Source organism: Astyanax mexicanus, chromosome 3 (genome assembly GCF_023375975.1).
Source record: "Astyanax mexicanus isolate ESR-SI-001 chromosome 3, AstMex3_surface, whole genome shotgun sequence".
Taxonomy (NCBI): domain Eukaryota; kingdom Metazoa; phylum Chordata; class Actinopteri; order Characiformes; family Acestrorhamphidae; genus Astyanax; species Astyanax mexicanus.
Genome location: NC_064410.1, coordinates 8,305,001 through 8,323,778, shown reverse-complemented (window position 1 = coordinate 8,323,778; position 18,778 = coordinate 8,305,001). Strand labels below are relative to the sequence as shown.

At 39.2% G+C, this 18,778-nt stretch overlaps 1 protein-coding gene and 1 long non-coding RNA gene across 51 annotated transcripts in view; one reads left to right on the top strand and one right to left on the bottom strand.

Moving 5' to 3' along the window:
- Window positions 1-4: 4 nt before the first annotated feature.
- Window positions 5-14,974, top strand: LOC103037249 (germ cell-specific gene 1 protein). Its single transcript, XM_049475814.1, has 6 exons — window positions 5-115; window positions 4,042-4,336; window positions 7,906-7,953; window positions 11,020-11,184; window positions 11,299-11,410; window positions 12,952-14,974. Exons 2-6 carry the CDS (start codon window positions 4,042-4,044, stop codon window positions 13,730-13,732), a joined length of 1,401 nt encoding a protein of 466 aa, XP_049331771.1. The 5' UTR covers window positions 5-115; the 3' UTR covers window positions 13,733-14,974.
- LOC125799340 (uncharacterized) overlaps window positions 14,844-18,778 on the bottom strand; it is a 4,091-nt gene continuing 156 nt past the window's right edge. For 2 of the 50 annotated variants that reach the window (XR_007438204.1, XR_007438210.1), the window contains exons 2-7: window positions 18,676-18,767; window positions 18,331-18,399; window positions 15,573-15,664; window positions 15,343-15,526; window positions 14,929-15,181; window positions 14,844-14,882 (exon numbers count right to left, since the gene is read on the bottom strand). This is a non-coding gene — a long non-coding RNA (uncharacterized LOC125799340). The other 48 variants (XR_007438235.1, XR_007438236.1, XR_007438239.1 and 45 more) reach the window with 47 other exon arrangements.

Below are 18,778 nucleotides of genomic sequence, written 5' to 3'. Positions count from 1 at the left end.
AGCACCTGGGTTATAGAGAGGAAGAGGAGCGAGGGTGAGGGTGAGGGTGGATGTATTCCAGCTGTTACCCAACGTTTCCTTCACTCGTCTAACAGCAGCTTCTTCAGGAGAACAGGTAAGTGTTCCTTCTCCTAACATTAAAGTCAGGGATCAGACCCAAAAGCTGGTGTCTGATTGGCTCTTTCGTACTGGTCTAGAAGTTTAAAGCAATGGTTTGTGCGATGGTCAGTAGGCCTGTCACAATTATTACGATGTGACCGCAATACTTGTTGACCTCAATACTGCCTGTTGTGTTGGTTTAGGAAAAGAAGGTTGGGAAGAGTAAGCTATATTCCACGACTCTGGTACGTTACTCTGGTGTGGGAACATTTTGTTTTTAAGCTGAATAAACAAGAAAAGCTCATTAATATGAATTAAGGCTGGGCGGTATGATAAAAAACAAGGTATTGCAATATTTCACAATATAAATATTTTCACACATTTTCATACATATAATCACAATCAAAATGCATAATTAGCGACAGATCCTTAAAAAAAAAAACACTGTATATTCTCTATTTAAATGCTGTCCTATACTCAGTACTGTCACTTATACTGCATTCATTCATCTAATTAAACTGGACTAATCATGTTCTCTGTAATAAAATGTCCAGTTGATATAATGGAATATTTTATCACAATATGATAATATAGTGCCATATTGCTCATCTCTTATATGAATAGATAGGTAGCTTATACATCAGCTTTATTAAATAAACAGTAGCACCCAACACAGTCTATATAAAATATCATCTAAAATATAACCGTTTCCTCCGAACTGAGAACAAAAAAGTAAGTAATGTTTATTTATGGTATTTATTTATATACACTTACAGGTGCATCTCAAAAAATTGAATATCATTGAAAAGTTACTTTATTTCAGTTATTCAGTTCCAAATGAAACTCATATATTATATAGTTGCATTACACACAGAGTGATCTATTTTAAGCATTAATTTCTGTTATTGTTGATAATTATGGCTTACAGCCAGTGAAAACCCACAAATCAGTGTCTCAGAAAACTTAAATATTATTTGAGGCCACTTGTTACTTTGGCAGTGTGGGCAGTGTGCCAAATTCTGCTGGAAAATGAAATCCACATCTCTATAAAAGTTGTCAGTAGCAGAGGGAAGCATGAAGTGCTGTAAGATTTTGTGGGAAAACAAAACTGCACTGACTTTAGACTTGATAATAAAACACAGTGGATCAACACCAGCAGATGACCGACATGTCTCTCCAAACAAACCATCACTGATTGTAGAGACTTCACACTAGACCTCAAGCAGCTTGGACTGTGTGTCTCTCCACTCTTCCTCCAGACTGATGAAATGATGGTTTATAGAGTCATGTCTTTTACCTGATTTTGTCTCCAAATTTACTTCTTTTAATAACTATTTTAGAGACAGATTCAGAATTCTAACCCATATATTCATCAGCCTGTTTTAAAGCCCACTGTTATGCCAACGATAATGAAATGAAATGACATTTTTATATGTCATCAGTGAATTTGAATGAAGCTAGGCAAGCTGATATATCTTCTAACATTGACTATCCAGATAACTGCATTAACTTTCCTGTGGGGAAACTTTACTTACCGGTACTTTGTTTCCTTGTAAAGAATGTCCTTATGTCCATTGTGTTTCTGGGGAGGAAGAAGAGCAAATAAGGAAAAGCATACTCCTAATATTTAATTATTTCGTTGAACATTCATTTAACGTGGCTTAGAGTTAGTTTTAAGGGCGTATAACAACAGAATAAAGTTTTAGCAGAAGCTGGACATGCAGTGAGATGCTGTAGGCAACCCTGAAACCCAGAGTGGACTTTTAATGTTCTGTGTATTCTCCTATACTCTCCATTAAGTGGAATTCATTCTTTTAAAGCAAAGCAATAGAAACAGTACTGGCTGAACTAAAATGTTATATTAAATGTGGGGCGGGAGTTCATTCGAATAATGAATTATGAAATGCGTAGGGGAGACGCCCCACCTTCAGCTTTAATGGCGCCGACACCCATTACTGTGGCACCCTACTGGTCCCACCAGACACTAAAATCTGTTTTATAAAATAGGAGTAAATCCACTTCAGTGCCATGACAGGAATTCCAGCCCACCGATGCAACCTTTTCTAATACAATACCATGATGAATGGTGTTAACTAGCACAGAAATTTCACCCGCATCTCAGTGCTATGCTTGAGAAAAATCTAGATAGAATTAAAAAAAAATGCTGTTTTCTGGTGCTTCCTCTAAGATGTTCGAATTGCTACAAACTGATGGGTTATCTTCAGAAAAGGCTCTAAATACGACAGTTTAAAAGAGTTAATTAGTTTTAACAAACACAGCAGACGAGGGGCAATTGATGACAAAAATTAATTCTTTAAATAAATAAGAGAATAAATAAATTCTCTTATTTATTTTAAGAGAAGAAGTGCAAAACCTGCACAATAGAGGCCGATACCTCGTGAGTAATACATTTGGAATGAGTAAAGTGAGAATAAAATATCTGAGCCAGTAATTCTTTAGGGAGTCATTGCTAAAAAATTTAATTTATCCTATTACGTTTGAGCCCCTGAAATGAGAAGGCTTTGTAGAAAATTGTTTTTAATTCCTAAACGCTGCATAGCATATTTTTTTCAGCCCCTTTAAATTCAATTAGAAAGTCTACACTTCAGTTCCATCTCATTTGTTTTATTTTAAATTCACTTGTCACGATTGTGTCAATGTCCACATATTTTTAAGCCTAACTGTATATCCTAAAAACATTTACCGTATTTTTCTCACTATAAGGTGCACTTTAAAATCCTTAAATGTTCCCAAAAATCGCAAGTGCACCTTCTGTATGAACTTTACCAGTCAGGTTTTAGAAAGCAGTAAAGCCACTCCGCTGAAGTGCAGCGTTATACAGGAGTTTCAGTTTAGTTCTCCAGCACTATAAGCATTAGCCGCTAACCGTGCTACGTGCTAGCTCTTTGGCTGTCCAGAGGTGGGTATTATCGGCCTGTAGCCTGTAGCCTAACTTATGCTAGCTAATGCTAACGTCCAGCTTTAGTGGAAAGCTGGAAATCTAAGCTTACTGTAAATAAAAGGAAGCACTTTTTTCACCCAAATAAACAGTTTTCAGGAGAAAAATCTGTGTAGATTAACATCCAGCACTCGTTTTATTCGACTGACTTGTCAGAATGTTTTTTTTTATTTTATTTTATTTAAGAATTACAGTTTTGCTTACTTAGCTTAGCGTTACAGGTCTCTACCCCCAGTGGCGAGTCCTGCTAAATTAAAATGAAGACATGGCAAAACCCCTGTGCCTTACTAGTGTCACATAATGCACCTTATAATCCAGTGCGCTATATGTACAAAGACAGACCAGAAAATATACTTTATTGATAGCCCGTTTTATAATCCGGTCCGCCTTATACTAATTAAATTTGCTCTACATAATACTGCACGTCCTGCAGTGTGACTATTAAATGTACCAACATTATAATGCAATGCAGAAAGGATTTATTGTGCAGCGCCTACTCCAGTTTCTGATGAGGTCTTTCTCCTCCGAAAGGAAGAGTAGATATTGATAATTTCATGTCTTAAATGCCAAAAAAATCCACCCTAGAATTATGCTCCAACTGCCTAGACGGCTGGGTGTATGGTTGAGGTGCAGTGTCGCCGCCCAGAGCGCTGGAACAAAATCCTGTGGTGGATTTCGGCTTTTTGAACCTGGATTACACATCACTACATGTTAGGAAAAAGTTGAGGGCCTTAAAAAGGTAGATAGATAAAGATAAAGTATAAAAGTAGAGTATTTTAGTGTTTGTGTAATGGAGGTAGTGCAGATGTACACGATGTGCATAACAATGTACACCAGATGTTGTACATATTGAGAAGATGACTGATGTCAGCCATACAGGATGTGCAAGTATGCAATTTTATAATAGTTTAGCAAAGCAAATTTGTAAAGATGTGGACAACAGTGGACAAAAAATAAACTAGTGTGTGTGTGTGTGTGTGTAGATGATGGGAGTGTTATCCCGGCTGCGCACCCCCCAGCTCTCCTTCCTGCAGACCCTGCTGGCTCTGGCCCTCTCGACCGTGGCCCTGCTCTCCTCTCATTGGTGTCACGGCAGACAGAAGGTTCCGAAGCCGCTCTGCTCCGTCAACAGGCTGCACCGCTGCACCCCCGTCCCCGGAGTAAACAGCAACTCCTCTTCCTTCTCCTGGGAGACCGGCGACGACAGCTTCATCTTCCCCACCTTCCACGCCGGGATCTGGAAGAGCTGTGAGGAGAACATCCACACAGACGCCTGGGGTGAGTGGACGGGGTGGGGTTTTTTTTTGTTTGTTTTTGTTTTGTTTAAAATTTGATCACATTTTGTTTATGATTTAGAAGGCCAATTACCCTACACACTTATTAACACTCCCACTATCACCTTACATTTTACAAAAAATTGTCAATGCGCTTTATAATCTGATGTGCCTGTAGTCGGCCTGTAGTCTGCTGCTAACCCTGGCAAGCACTGCTGGAGCAGCATTAGCATTAGCTGCTAACCGCACTAAACGCTAGCTCTTTCGCCATTCAGAGATGACTATATCAGATTATAGCCTGCACGTCTACCATGTTAAACCAAGCTACGTGGAACGAACCGCTAGCTAATATCGCCCTGGCTTACCAAAACACTCGGGGTACATCAGTGTAGCACTGTCGGGCAGCATTAGCCACTAACCACGACTAGTGCTAGTGGTTAGCTGCTAATGCTGCTGCACCCAGCCTTAGTAGACCTCTGGAAACCTAAGTTTACTATAAATAAATAGAAGTGCTTTACTCAAATTACCCAAATAAACAGGAGAGAAATAAATCAGGAGAGAAATCTGTGTAGATATACATCCAGCACTGGTTTAAGAAAATGTCTCTTCTTTTTTAAGAATTACAGTTTTGTTTAATTATTTTAGCTTATTTTTACTTCAGCAGCGAAACCTGTTGAATTAGAAGGAAAATGTGGCGACACCCCTGTTCTTTACTAGTGTCGCAAAATGCACCTTATATTCCGGTGCACTTTATAGTGCAAAAAATATGAAAGTAATGCTCTCAGCATCAAAAGGGTGAAGGCCAGCACATGCCTCCTCTGATACACGTGAGACTGTCAGACTCCACCTCTTTTCTAACTGTCGCTGATGCAGCATCACTGGGTATTCAGCAAATTATGAGGAAAGTGCAGCGAACCAGCTCCAATACATTAAAAAACAGACACCTGTGCTGACCAACATCATGGTGAATGGTGGTGATGGTGAATCCTCCAATCACTCTGAGCAGCTTTAGTGTGTTTACAGTTTCGGGTTCTCCATGTTCTCAGAGATACGAGAGGGTGTGAGGACACTACGGGATGTAATGAAGCTCACAGCTATGTGTGTGTGTGTGTGTTCAGCTGTAGTTTCAGAACAATCGAGGCCAACGCTAAACAAGCTTGGGCTGCCCAATGTGTGCGGTGTGTGTGTGTGTGACAGAGAGAAACACTCTGTAAAGAGGATTACTGGGTGCTGGTGTTTGGCTGTTTGTCTCCAGCAGCAGAATTCAATTATGGATTATAAATCTCATATTTCAATGGGATTTCTCTCTCGGATCGTTTCAAGGTGGGGGGGGGGGGGATCATGCACCATCTCCCACACCCCACACCCCCACCCGACCCCACACACATAATTGACCCCTAGAGGTTTGTGCTACATGACTGTGCCTTTAGACAGATTAATTGTTCTGATCTGATCTTTTTATGTTCTTATACAGATTTCTTTTTTGTTTTTGCATTTTTCTCATACTTAGATTTTTCAGAATATCAAACAAACTTTGATATCAGACAAATATAACCTGAGTAAGTGTAAAAAATACTTTTTAAATTATGATTTCATTTAAAGCTCCACTAGGTAGGATTGAGATTTTGTGCTCGTGGGCTCCCCCTACAGTTGCAGAGTGTAATAAATGTTTCAGGCGGATTAGTTTCTCTTTCTCGTTTTCTGGCTTTCACGGACATATTTGGTCTCTTTGCAGCTTCTGCCAGAGTGTCTGTATGTTAGTTTGTAAAGAATGAACGTAAAGAAGTAGTCCTTGTAGAACTGTTAGAACTAAAGGTCGGAAAGCAGGTCGCAGTTCTCGCAAGCGTTGGTCGCGGCCGCCTCGGGAAAACTTACAGAGTCTGGTTTGAGCTCAGAGGAGCTCCGGCACAGACACGAGAGCACCGCTATTCCTCCTATTACACCTCAATGCAGCGCTGCAGTGAGTTTCAAGCTGTAATTTTACTTCTTTAAAAATGAAAAAATCAAGGAAATCCTACCTAGTGCTGCTTTAATAAGTGGAAAAGGCTTTCCAAACCAATCTAGCCCTGTGTGACAAAGTGTTTGCCCCTCCATAAATTAACTGTGATTAATCACACTTTTTGGAAAGCTGAGATACATTTCACTAGCCACAAACAGGCCTGATTACTGTCAGACCTGCAGAATCAAGAAATCACTTAAATAGAACCTGTTTGACAACATGAAGCAGCTAAAACATCTAAAAATCAACACATTATGCTCCAGTCTGAAGAAATTTAAACATAGATGAGAAAACAAAGTCATTGATCAGCTATCAGTCTGGGAAAGGTAACAATGTCATTTCTAAAGCTTTGGGACTTCAGTAACCCACAGTGAGAGCTATTATTCACTAATGGAGAAAACATAGAACACTGGTGAACCTTCCCAGGAGTGGTAAGCTGACTGAAAGTAATATAAAAGGGCATGGACAACTCATCCAGGAGGTCCAAAAAACAACCCAGATCAACATCTAAAGAACTGTTTTAGTTTCACTTGCCTCAATTAAGGTCAGTGTTAATGATCCAATAATAAGAAAGAGGCTGGATGAAAATGGTCTCCATGCGACTTAAAAGAACATAACGGCCTATTTTACATTTGCCAAAAAAACATCTTGATGATCCCAATTATTTTAAGTAAATATTTTTTGGACTGACGTGACAAAAGTGGAATTTTTTGGAAGGTGTGTATTCCGCTACATCTGGCATAAAATTACCACATGATTTCAGAAAAAAAGATCATACTGAGCATAAAACATGGTGGTGGTAGTGTAATGGTCTGGGGCTGCTTTGCTGCTTCAGGGTCTGGACAACTTGCTGGAATAGACGGAACCAGGAATTCTACTGGTTACCAGACAGTCCTGAAGAAGAATGTCTGACCATCTGTTCTTGACTTAACCTCAAGCTCAGGCGTGCTTGGGTTCTGCAGCAGGACAATGATCCAAAGCACACAAACAAGTCCACCTCTGAATGGCTTAAAAACAAATAAATTAAGGTTTTGGAGTGGCCTAGTCAAAGTCTGTTTGAGATGATTTGAGTAGATGATCTTAAACAGGTTGTTTATGTTGAAAAACCTCCCAATGTGTCTGAATTAAAACAATTCTGCAAAGAAGAGTGGACCAAAATACCTCTGCAGAGATGTAAAAGACACGTTGCAAGATATCGGTAAAGCTTGATTGCAGTTGTTGCTGCCAAGGGTGGCTCAACCAAGTTATTAGATTTTTTCAAACAGAGCTAGATTGGTTTTAATAGTTTTTTTCCTTTAATAAATAAAATGATCATTTAAGGAGTGCTTTTTATATTTACTCAGGTTATCTTTGTCTGATATTATTTGTTTGAGAACTGGAAAAATATCAATATGACAAAAAAGCAAAAACAAAAGATATCTTTTCAAAAGAAATACTTTTTCACACCATTTCTATATAATGGTTGGTTTAAAGTTCAGTAACGTTTTTTTTGTGAGGGTTCAGTAAGGTTTTATTTATTATTCCTGCTCTGAAGCTGATTTTCCTGACTGGTTTCTCTCTCTTCTCTGTTTTAGAGGAAAAATGTCGCAGTTTCATGGCTCTCACTCCTGGATCAGAGAAAGGTAATGCTTATCCAGAAGAGCTTTACTGAAAAATCGTAATAATAGTAATAATCATAATAACATATTTAAAATAAAAGTATGTAAAGCATGTTAATAGATATAAGCAAAATAAAAGTAACATATTTGCTGGAAATAAGATGAATCTGTGTGAAAATGTTATATGTGCGTATAAACCGTGTATTAAGGTAGCTGCGTGCACAGCGGAGCTGAGGGAGAAGCTGCTCAAACTTCTTGTGCAGAGACTGAACATAGAACAGAAACGAGTTTTACAGCTCAATATACTATTTAAATAACAATTAAACACCAGAAACACAATTACCAATCTGTAGAAGAGTTTACAATTTTGGAAATGCAAACCTTTCTCTTAGTAAAACTAAAATACAGCTGTTTTCAGGATAAAACCACTATATTTTAAACATTACATTATGTATAAACAACAATTTGAAATCTTATTAAAGACGAAAATCAAGATGATATCCAGAAAAATGACTGATTTCTTAAAAAAAACTCTTTCCAGAGTATTAATTATGTAATTTTAAAATTATATTACTGTAATAATATGTAATAATAAAGAGTAATGGGATGTCAAAATTGTAAAATGCATAATTTGGTTGTATATAGACTCCTATAGAATTTAGACTCCTATAAAGTAAGAAAATCAACTTTTAATATTTTGTAATATTTTTCATTCATTATGTATGTTTCAAGTAATAATACTGTAAGAATTTGAATTAATTGGGATTGTAAATGTAGGAAAATTGTCTATTTGGTTGTACATAGACTAGAGTTCGGAGTAATATAAAACATAAATATTAAATATCACACAGATAAATTTATAAATATCTCATTCTCATGTTTTTTCAGTGTATATGTTTTAAGTGATATTATTACTGTAGCAATTTGTAATCAGAAGTTAAACTTAAGAACCAGAATTTGTAGTCCTATAAAACCAGCAAATCAAACTGTTATCAAATGACACCATTCAATTCTTGAAGAAGCCTTTCTATACTAATGATATACAACTCTGGAAAAAATAAGAAACCACTTAAAAATGGTCATTTTCTTTGATTTTACCAAATTGAAAACCTCTGGAATATAATCAAAAGGAAGTTGGATGATCACAAGCCATGGACCAGGAGAGGCATAAAGTTATCGAAAAGCAGTGTGTAAGACTGGTGGAGGAGAACATGCCAAGATAAGATAAGAAAACTGTAATTAAAAACCAGGGTTATTCCACCAAATATTGATTTCTGATTTCTGAACTTTATGAATATAAACTTGTTTTCTTTGCATTATTTGAGGTCTGAATTCTCTGCATCTTTTGTGTTATTTCAACCATTTCTCATTTTCTGCAAAGAAATGCTCTAAATGACAATATTTTTATTTGGAATTTTGGAAAAATGTTGATCATAGTTTTTAGAATAAACAACAATGTTCATTTTACTCAAACATAAACCTATAAATAGAAACTGATTTAGAAACTGGAGTGGTCTCTTATTTTTTTCCAGAGCTGTATATATATATATATATATCAAATGATCAAATGAAAAGTTTGGAGTAATGGGAGTAATATGGATTTGCATAGAAGACATACTGAATTGTTCTATGCATACTTTATTATCCTTCTTTAACCTTATGCTTCAATGGTCGGGACCCCACAGGATAGACCACCACAGAGCAGCTATTATTATAAAAATGGATAATAAATGTAGAATAAAGAAGGTGGTCTTAATGTTATGCCTGATTCCTGACTGTCCAAACCACCAGAGGAACACAGTTTAAGAGCAATCGGTCAGGAAATGTTTTAAACCACACTGCCCTCTGGTGTTTATTGGCCCTTATGATTTTTTTTCTGCCCCCAAAATCTAATCATTGGCTTTCACTATTTTTTTTTTTTTTTTAAATAAAACTCTTAAGGATAATACATGTAAATAGTTTGTCTACCAATAAAATTTATATTGTTGATTTTATATTGTTATTCCCTTTTATGGAATGTATTTATAATTCTTGAACGTATGTGTGAAAGTCCCACCCACCCCCCCAACACACTTCTCATTTGAAGCCAACCAACATCTTCTCAGTTGCAACAGGGTCAAAGCCTAAACCCAACCCCCCCCCGTCCACCAAGAAATATTTGACCACCCCAAGAAACATTTGACCCCCCCAATTATTGTTGTATAATTCGCACCCTGGCATTAAGGATTACTTGTAATGGAACTAAGGAGACAAATCCTAAAAGACAACCCCACATCATAGCCCCCCCTACACCTAATTTTACACTTAGCGCAATGCATTGAGACTAGTACCGTTCTTCTGGCAACCGCCAAACCCAGTTGTTGTTTCCAATTGCTTGCCATTTTTTCATGTCACTGACAGTTAGCTGTGGAATATTTAGTAGTAAGGAAATTTCACAATTGGACTTGTTGCGCAGGTGCTGCATCCTTTCTCAGTATCACGCTGAAATTGACTGAGTTCCTGAGAGCAACCCATTCTTTCACTAATGTTTGTAGAAGCAGTCTGCTTGCCGAGCTGCTTGGTTTTATACACTTATTGCAATGGAAGTGATTGGAACATCCAAATTAAATTATTTTGATGGGTGAGTCAATTCTATTGGCGATATAGTGTATGAGAATGATTGTGCTTAGATGGTCTTCGGACACCCTGGTCTAGATGCTTGTCTTCAGAACATACGTCTTAAAGGATAGTGGGTCCAGCTAAGTCGTACAGGAGGGCTGTTAGTATGAATGAGATTTTGACAATGTGTTTTATATCTGAAAATAGAGATAGTGAAAATCCCTGCTATGTTACTTAGTAGGGGTAGATTTTTATCCCTTTTACACTCAAAAAGAAGGGGTAGGGGTAAGTGGTAGGGCAAAGGGGTGAAATGGGATTTGGCCTAAAACATATTCTTCTACTGAATCTTGAGCACTGTTCCTACTGAGCTATGAGTGTAAAATAAACATGTAAAATTACTTCCTGTTAAGGGTTAATGTACTGTAGAATTTAATAATTAAACACCAGAAGCATTAAACATCTCCCTCTTTCTCTCTTTCTCTCTCTCTGTAGGCATCTTCTGGCTTTGTGTGGGGATGGAGCTGATGTATGTCAGTCTTTTGTGTATAAGTTGTCTGTTGCTGTCGATGCAGTTGTGTTTATCTGCCTGGTGGCCTCTGGCAAACCGCTGGGGACAGCTGCTGAACGCCTACGCTGCGGTCTTCACTGTACTAGGAGGTAAACTACTGCTCCTACTGCACTGGGGCCACTGCCACACACTTTAATAATTCAACTGGTAGCTAGTTTGCAGGTTGTGAAGTGGGTGGGTGTGTGTGTTTGTGTTTTTCTTAGGTCTGGTAGGGATGGTTGCCCATATAATGTTCATGCAGGTCTTCCAGGTGACTGCCTCCAGTGGACCGGAGGATTTTAAACCTCATAGCTATGGATACTCCTGGGCCTTTTAGTGAGTTACATACCTGCCTCTGTCTACATCCTGTTCCTTAACCCTACAACATCCACTGTACCCTACCACGGCACCCTGTACCTTACACCTATTGCACCCTCTAAACCCTACCAGTTCACCCTGTACCTTACTCCTATAACACCCTCTGTACCCTAGGATGTTCCCTGTACCTTACCCCTACAACACCCCGAAATTCCTGCCCTTTCACCCTGTCTCTTACCCCTACAACACCCTTCACCCTGTACCCTACCCCTACAACACCTTCACATTTCTACCATTTCACCCTGTACCTTACCCCATATAGCACACTCTGCCCACTACCAGTTCACCCTGTACCTTACGCCTATTGCACCCTCTAAACCCTACCAGTTCACCCCGTACCTTACGCTTTTGCACCCTCTAAACCCTACCAGTTCACCCTTTATCTTACGCCTATTGCACCCTTTACACCCTACCAGTTCACCTCGTACCTCGTAGCTATGGATACTCCTGGGCCTTTTAGTGAGTTACATACCTGCCTCTGTCTACATCCTGTTCCTTAACCCTACAACACCCTCTGTACCCTACCACAGCACACTGTACCTTACCTCTACAACACCCTCTGTAGCCTACCACAGTACACTGTACCTTACCCCTACAACACCCTCTGTACCCTACCACAGCACACTGTAACTTACCTCTACAACACCATCTGTACCCTACCACAGCACACTGTACCTTACCCCTACAACACCCTCTAATTTCCACCAGTTCACTCTGTACCTTATCCCTAAAACAACCTCAAATTCCTACCAGTTCACCCTGTACCTCACCTTTACAACACCTTCTATACCCTACCAGTTCACCCTGCACCTTACCCCTACAACACCCTCTAATTCCCACCAGTTCACCCTGTGCCTTATCCCTAAAACAACCTCAAATTCCTACCAGTTCACTCTACAACCTGTACATTACTCCTACAACACCATCTACTCCCTGTACCTTCAATACTCTCCAATCCTTAACTGTACATCACCCCTATATCACCCTCTACATCATACATCTACACCCTGTGCATTACCCCTACAATTCTCTCTACAGCTTACCTCTACACCCTGTACATTACCCCTACAGCACCCACTACATTGTGTAACTTACCCCTACAATATCCTCTACACCCTGGAATCTACCCCTACAAAAGTCTCTAGACCTTACATTTACACCCTGTACATTACCCTTACAACACCATCTACATTGCATCCTCTACACCCTACCTTTACACCCTGGACTGCCCCCCCCCAAAGTACCCTTACCCTACCATGGCGCACAGCATCACGGTACATTACCCCTGTAGCACCCTCTACACCTTACCTCTGCACCCTGTATCGTAACCCTACAGAATCTTACCTATATTTTACCCTTTACACGTTGCACCTTATCCCTAATGCACCATATATACCCTGTGCCTTACCCGTAAACATCGTAAATACCACATACGTTTAAACATAGTACCTGCTGAATTTCTGCCTGATATTTTGCCGTTTTCTGTTTGTCTGTTAAAGCATGGCATGGGTGGCCTTCACCTGCTGTATGTCCTCTGGGATCTCCACGCTGAATAACTACACTAAGAAGGAGCTGATGGCTGGGCTGAAGCAGAGGGCGGTCTTCTACCCCTGCAAGAACTTCACGTTCCCTCCCCAACCATCACAAACACCCTATTACTGCCCACCACCCCCACCCCCACCATCATTACCACCACCATCCCCACCACCACCACCTCCCCTGTCACCCTTATCTCCACTCTCACCATACTACTGCTCCCCGTCCCCACCTTCTCCCCCCGACGACTCCTCGCCCCCAGCCCCTCTGTCCCCATACTACACTCATCCTCCTCCATCTCCATCCCGCTCTCGCCTACATCTTTCTCCATCTCCATCACTGTCTCGTCTCCAACCTCCTCACTCTCCATCTCTCTCTCATCTCCACTCTCCTGCATCTCCATCCCTCTCTCGCCACCACTCTCCTGCGTCTCCATCCCTCTCTCGTCTCCACTCTCCTGCTTCTCCATCCCTCTCTCGTCTCCACTCTCCTGCGTCTCCATCCCTCTCTCGCCTCCACTCTCCTGCATCTCCCTCTTTTTCTCTCCTCCGCTCTCCTCCATCTCCATGTGCTTCTCACTCTCTCCTCCATTCCCCTCTTTCTCCTTCTCGCTCACTCATCCTCCCGTCTCCTTCTCGCATGCTTATCCGCCCTCCTCTCTCTCCCTCCATCTCTCTGATTCTCTCCACCCCCTGTGGGTCTCCACATCCGTCAGACCATGAGGAGGAATACAGCCCCCTCTGACTCCACCCACTTCCACTTTATAAGTGCTGTGATGATATCTATGTTACACCTACTGTGTGTTATTTATCGTTAATGGTATTATAACCTGCTAGAAGGGGTCATTTAAGACTGTCATCAATCTTATCTCTGTAGACACGCCCCAGAACCGCTCATCTCTCAGCCGGGACTCAACTCAAAACTCCTCCAGATCTTAATTAGTGTGGTTTAGTTTGGTAGGTGGATGTGGTTTGGAACAGTGTGGGATTTACCTTACACTACTTCACAGAGCTGAATGCTGCAGTAACCGGAACTACATTAACCTCAGCACAGTGCCAGATATCACTTCTCTCGCTATGTTCCAGTCTGAGGGTGGAAAAGTCCTACATCGCATGATATTATGAGGATGTAGTGTAGTTCAGATTCTAGATTGAACGTGTAAAACCTTTTTTTAATGATAGGACACTTGTTTAACACTTTGTCAGTGTTTGTTAGCAGTATTAGCCTAGCGTTTCCCAAAAAAATTGAGTTTGTTAAGTTGTTTGTTTAGCTTTGCTCTTGAGTAGTATATGTTTTTTCAGCTGGTCTACAATCATAACCAGTATAGGTTATGCTTTCTTCTAAAGGACTAGCATTTTAACCACAGAGACAATCAAAGACCAGCTTACACCATTTATTTAGACGTTAGGCTTTTTATGAACTCTTAAGGGAGCAGATAACCATTGAACCTATTGGCACCATATTTAATGGCAGGCATGGACTAGCACTGAGTGTTAGAGCCGTGTATATGTGTTCTCTGGAATGTTGAAGCTCCATCCAGTACTTCTGGATTGGGGAGGTTGGTGGAGTCATGATCATCAAATGACCTTCACTTATTAAGATGCTTTTGTGGCTGAATTCTGTTAAATCCTTACAACAGTGTTCCAAAATCTAGTAGAAATTATTCCCTGGACAGTAGAGACAGGTATTCCAACAAGACTATTTTTAATACTCTTGATGTCACAGCAGTTGGGTTTGACCTTTTCATTCTACAATAATTATTACTGACCTGTCCACTGTTTAATTATTTGCTTATTTACTGACCTTTCCACTGCTTATTTATCGAACGGTCCACAGTTTTTTACTTTCCTGTCCGCTGTGTACATACTGACCTATCTACTGTTTGTTAACTGACCTATCTACTGTTTATTTACTGACCAATTCACTGTTTATTTACTGACTAATTCACTGTTTATTTACTGACCTATCTACTGTTTGTTAACTGACTAATTCACTGTTTATTTGCTGACCGATTAGCTGTTTAATTACTGACCTATCTACTGTTTATTTACTGACCTGTCTACTGTTTATTTACTGAACTGTCTACTGTTTATTTACTGAACTGTCTACTGTTTGTTAACTGACTAATTCACTGTTTATTTACTGACCTATCTACTGTTTATTTACTGACCTATCTACTGTTTGTTAACTGACCTGTCTACTGTTTGTTAACTGACCTATCTACTGTTTGTTAACTGGCTAATTCACTGTTTATTTGCTGACCGATTAGCTGTTTAATTACTGACCTATCTACTGTTTATTTACTGACCTGTCTACTGTTTATTTACTGACCTATCTACTGTTTATTTACTGACCTGTCTACTGTTTATTTACTGACCTGTCTACTGTTTATTTACTGAACTGTCTACTGTTTGTTAACTGACTAATTCACTGTTTATTTACTGACCTATCTACTGTTTATTTACTGACCTATCTACTGTTTGTTAACTGACTAATTCACTGTTTATTTGCTGACCAACCTACTGTTTGTTAACTGACCTGTCTACTGTTTATTTACTGACCTATCTACTGTTTGTTAACTGACCTATCTACTGTTTGTTAACTGACCTGTCTACTGTTTGTTAACTGACCTATCTACTGTTTGTTAACTGACTAATTCACTGTTTATTTGCTGACCTATCTACTGTTTATTTACTGACCTGTCTACTGTTTATTTACTGAACTGTCTACTGTTTGTGTGACGCCCACTTAAGTGTGCTCACATAAGTGTTTATATGTCAAAATTATATATAACTTTGTATAATTAGTTGTGTAAATATTTGTGTACATATTTTTCTTTTATTTCAAAGATTTTAGGTTGTGTTTAATTGTTCTTGTAAAATGTATAGCTGTTGTACTTTTATTGTGGTCAGAAAAACAATTTATACAGCTCTATTGATCAAGCCTGCTATAACGCTTTTGAGCCTGAAGGTGGCAGTAGAAGGCGGCAGCTTCATATTACATTGTTCTCTAGAAAGTTCTCTCAGAACTGCAGAGGACTGAGTCAAGTTCAGAGCTGTCTCTTCATTTCTCCCCTGTTTTACAGGTTTGTGGTACTAAAATGAAGATGATAACCCAATGAAAGTACAAAATACAAGTTGTAATTAGGAATTTTGTTAGTTATTTGTTCTAGAAAGAGTGTGTTGTGTGAAATATGGGACTGTTTTGAATGAGTGTTAGTTTGACCTTGGGAAGCTAGCTAGCTATGTTGGTTTAGTGGGTGAGCTAGCTACACTTTTAAATGTAGTTTTCTCAGAAAAGTGATAGTTTTGTTTAAAAGCTGACCTGTTTATAGTAAATTAATGACTTTGAATATTGTACTGTTCTAATTGTTTTATGTTCATAGCCTGCAGTATTTTAGTTTTGCCCAAGTGTGTATATCTAAACATTTAGTTTTCAGAGCTAATTTTCCCAAGTGTATTTTCCACACTAATTTATTGCTACAAATATGCTTTGTTATGTAGATATTATATATTATGTATTATTTACTACATATGTACCGTATTTTTCGGACTATAAGGCGCACCGTATTATAAGGCGCACGATGAGTGAACGGTCTATTTTTAGTGTTAGTCCATACACAAGGCGCACTGGATTATAAGGCGCACTAAATGAAACTTTATTTATATCAGTAACAATAACTCTGAGCAATAAATCCTTCACAATATCTGTGAAAAATAACAACATCTCTGAGCAATAAATCAACAAGCACAGCAAGTACGTATTACTCCGCGACGCTCCTGACAACGGTAGCCGCAACGCTCCGACAGACCATAATATTATGTTGAAGCACAGCAAGTACGTATTACTCCGCGAGGCTCCTGACAACGGTAGCCGCAACGCTCCGACAGACCATAATATTATGTTGAAGCACAGCAAGTACCGCATTACTCCGCGAGGCTTCTGACTATAATAGCGTGTTGTGCCGAATTCGGTGAATAAAACGGTTTTAAAACAGAGATAAAGATTGGATAAGTTTCATTTCTGGATGAAGTGATTTCCAGCGCTGTTTGGATATAACTGTGGATTACAGGAGACTGGATTGATGGATTCTCTTTAGTCTGGACGCGTTTTGAAGGTAGGACCTGTGGCTGAGTGCGTGTGTGTGTTCGGGGGGTGGCGGCAGTGACCGGAGGTTAACCCCGGACAAAAGGAGAGCCTTTTATTACTGGAAACATGCGCTCTGACGCAGCTCTAATTCATGAAACATACATCCTACAGTAAAAGCACAGTTCTGGAATCCGGAGAGCCAGACGGTTCGAATGGTGTATGACATGACCGCATTCGATGAAATATGGACGAACGATAAACGCAAATATGAGAGTTATGAATTATTAAAATCATAACCAAGGCATATTTCGCCCTAAATGTTTATTTTCTGAAAGGATATTCCGCTAAATAGGCTCAAAAAAAGCTCAAAAGCAGAGATTCTAAGCTTTAAAATGGTATATTGGATGTCTATATTGAACCTGTAACTGTTCATAACTATTCAGAAACACAGCCAGTTATGAAATATTAAATATTTCTGGCCCGCCGGTGGGCCAGCGCGTGTTAAGAGGTTAACTTTACTTAGAAGTGGGCGCTAAAAAGAAACAGTTTGTGCTAATACCCCAGAACGGGTGGAAAGGAAAGTTTACCGGCACCTTGTTCTGGCCACGGAGCTACAGTGGAAACTAGCTACCCTGAGCCACAGCCGAGAGGCAGTACGGCAGTCAAAGGTAACCGTGCGCTAGCCCAAGAGGGGGATCTTTTTCTGGCGTGGGTGAGGAATTCTGCACAACAGAGCGCCGTGCACCACATAAAAATCGAGGTCAGTAAACACAAGCAAAATCCATACACAAGGCGCACTGCATTATAAGGCGCAATGACGATTTTTGGGAAAAAATAAGTATTTTAAGTGCGCCTTATAGCCCGAAAAATACGGTAGGTATATATTTATACCAGTTTTAAGGGGTAATGAAGGATGTGGCCTACTAAAGTGAAATTGGACATGTGAAAATATGTAATGTGAATTTGTTTAATTTTATTTTGCATTTTTGTGAATGTTTAAATTATTTTTTTATATAAAATACATTGTAAATGCAATGACAGCGAGTAAAGACACAGATATTTGGTGCAAATGAATATTGTTTAATAAATCAGAACTGCAGAGGACTGAGTCAAGTTCAGAGCTGTCTCTTCATTTCTCCCCTGTTTTACAGGAACATATCTGTCTACAGGTACTGTATTACGATACCTGTTACATTTGTTAACTGACTAATTCACTGTTTATTTACTGACCTATCTACTGTTTATTTACTGACCTATCTACTGTTTGTTAACTGACTAATTCACTGTTTATTTGCTGACCGATTAGCTGTTTAATTACTGACCTATCTACTGTTTATTTACTGACCTATCTACTGTTTGTTAACTGACCTGTCTACTGTTTGTTAACTGACCTGTCTACTGTTTGTTAACTGACCTGTCTACTGTTTGTTAACTGACCAATTCACTGTTTATTTGCTGACCGATTAGCTGTTTAATTACTGACCTATCTACTGTTTATTGACTGACCTGTCTACTGTTTATTTACTGACCTATCTACTGTTTGTTAACTGACTAATTCACTGTTTATTTGCTGACCAATCTACTGTTTGATAACTGACCTGTCTACTGTTTGTTAACTGACCTATCTACTGTTTGTTAACTGACCTATATACTGTTTATTTACTGACCTGTCTACTGTTTGTTAACTGACCTGTCTACTGT

Coding starts and splice junctions, on each gene's coding strand:
- LOC103037249 (XM_049475814.1), top strand. CDS start 4,042: ATGATGGGAGTGTTATCCCGGCTGCGCACCCCCCAGCTCTCCTTCCTG. Junction 4,337..7,905: donor CATCCACACAGACGCCTGGG/GTGAGTGGACGG, acceptor TCTCTGTTTTAG/AGGAAAAATGTCGCAGTTTC. Junction 11,411..12,951: donor GGATACTCCTGGGCCTTTTA/GTGAGTTACATA, acceptor TGTCTGTTAAAG/CATGGCATGGGTGGCCTTCA.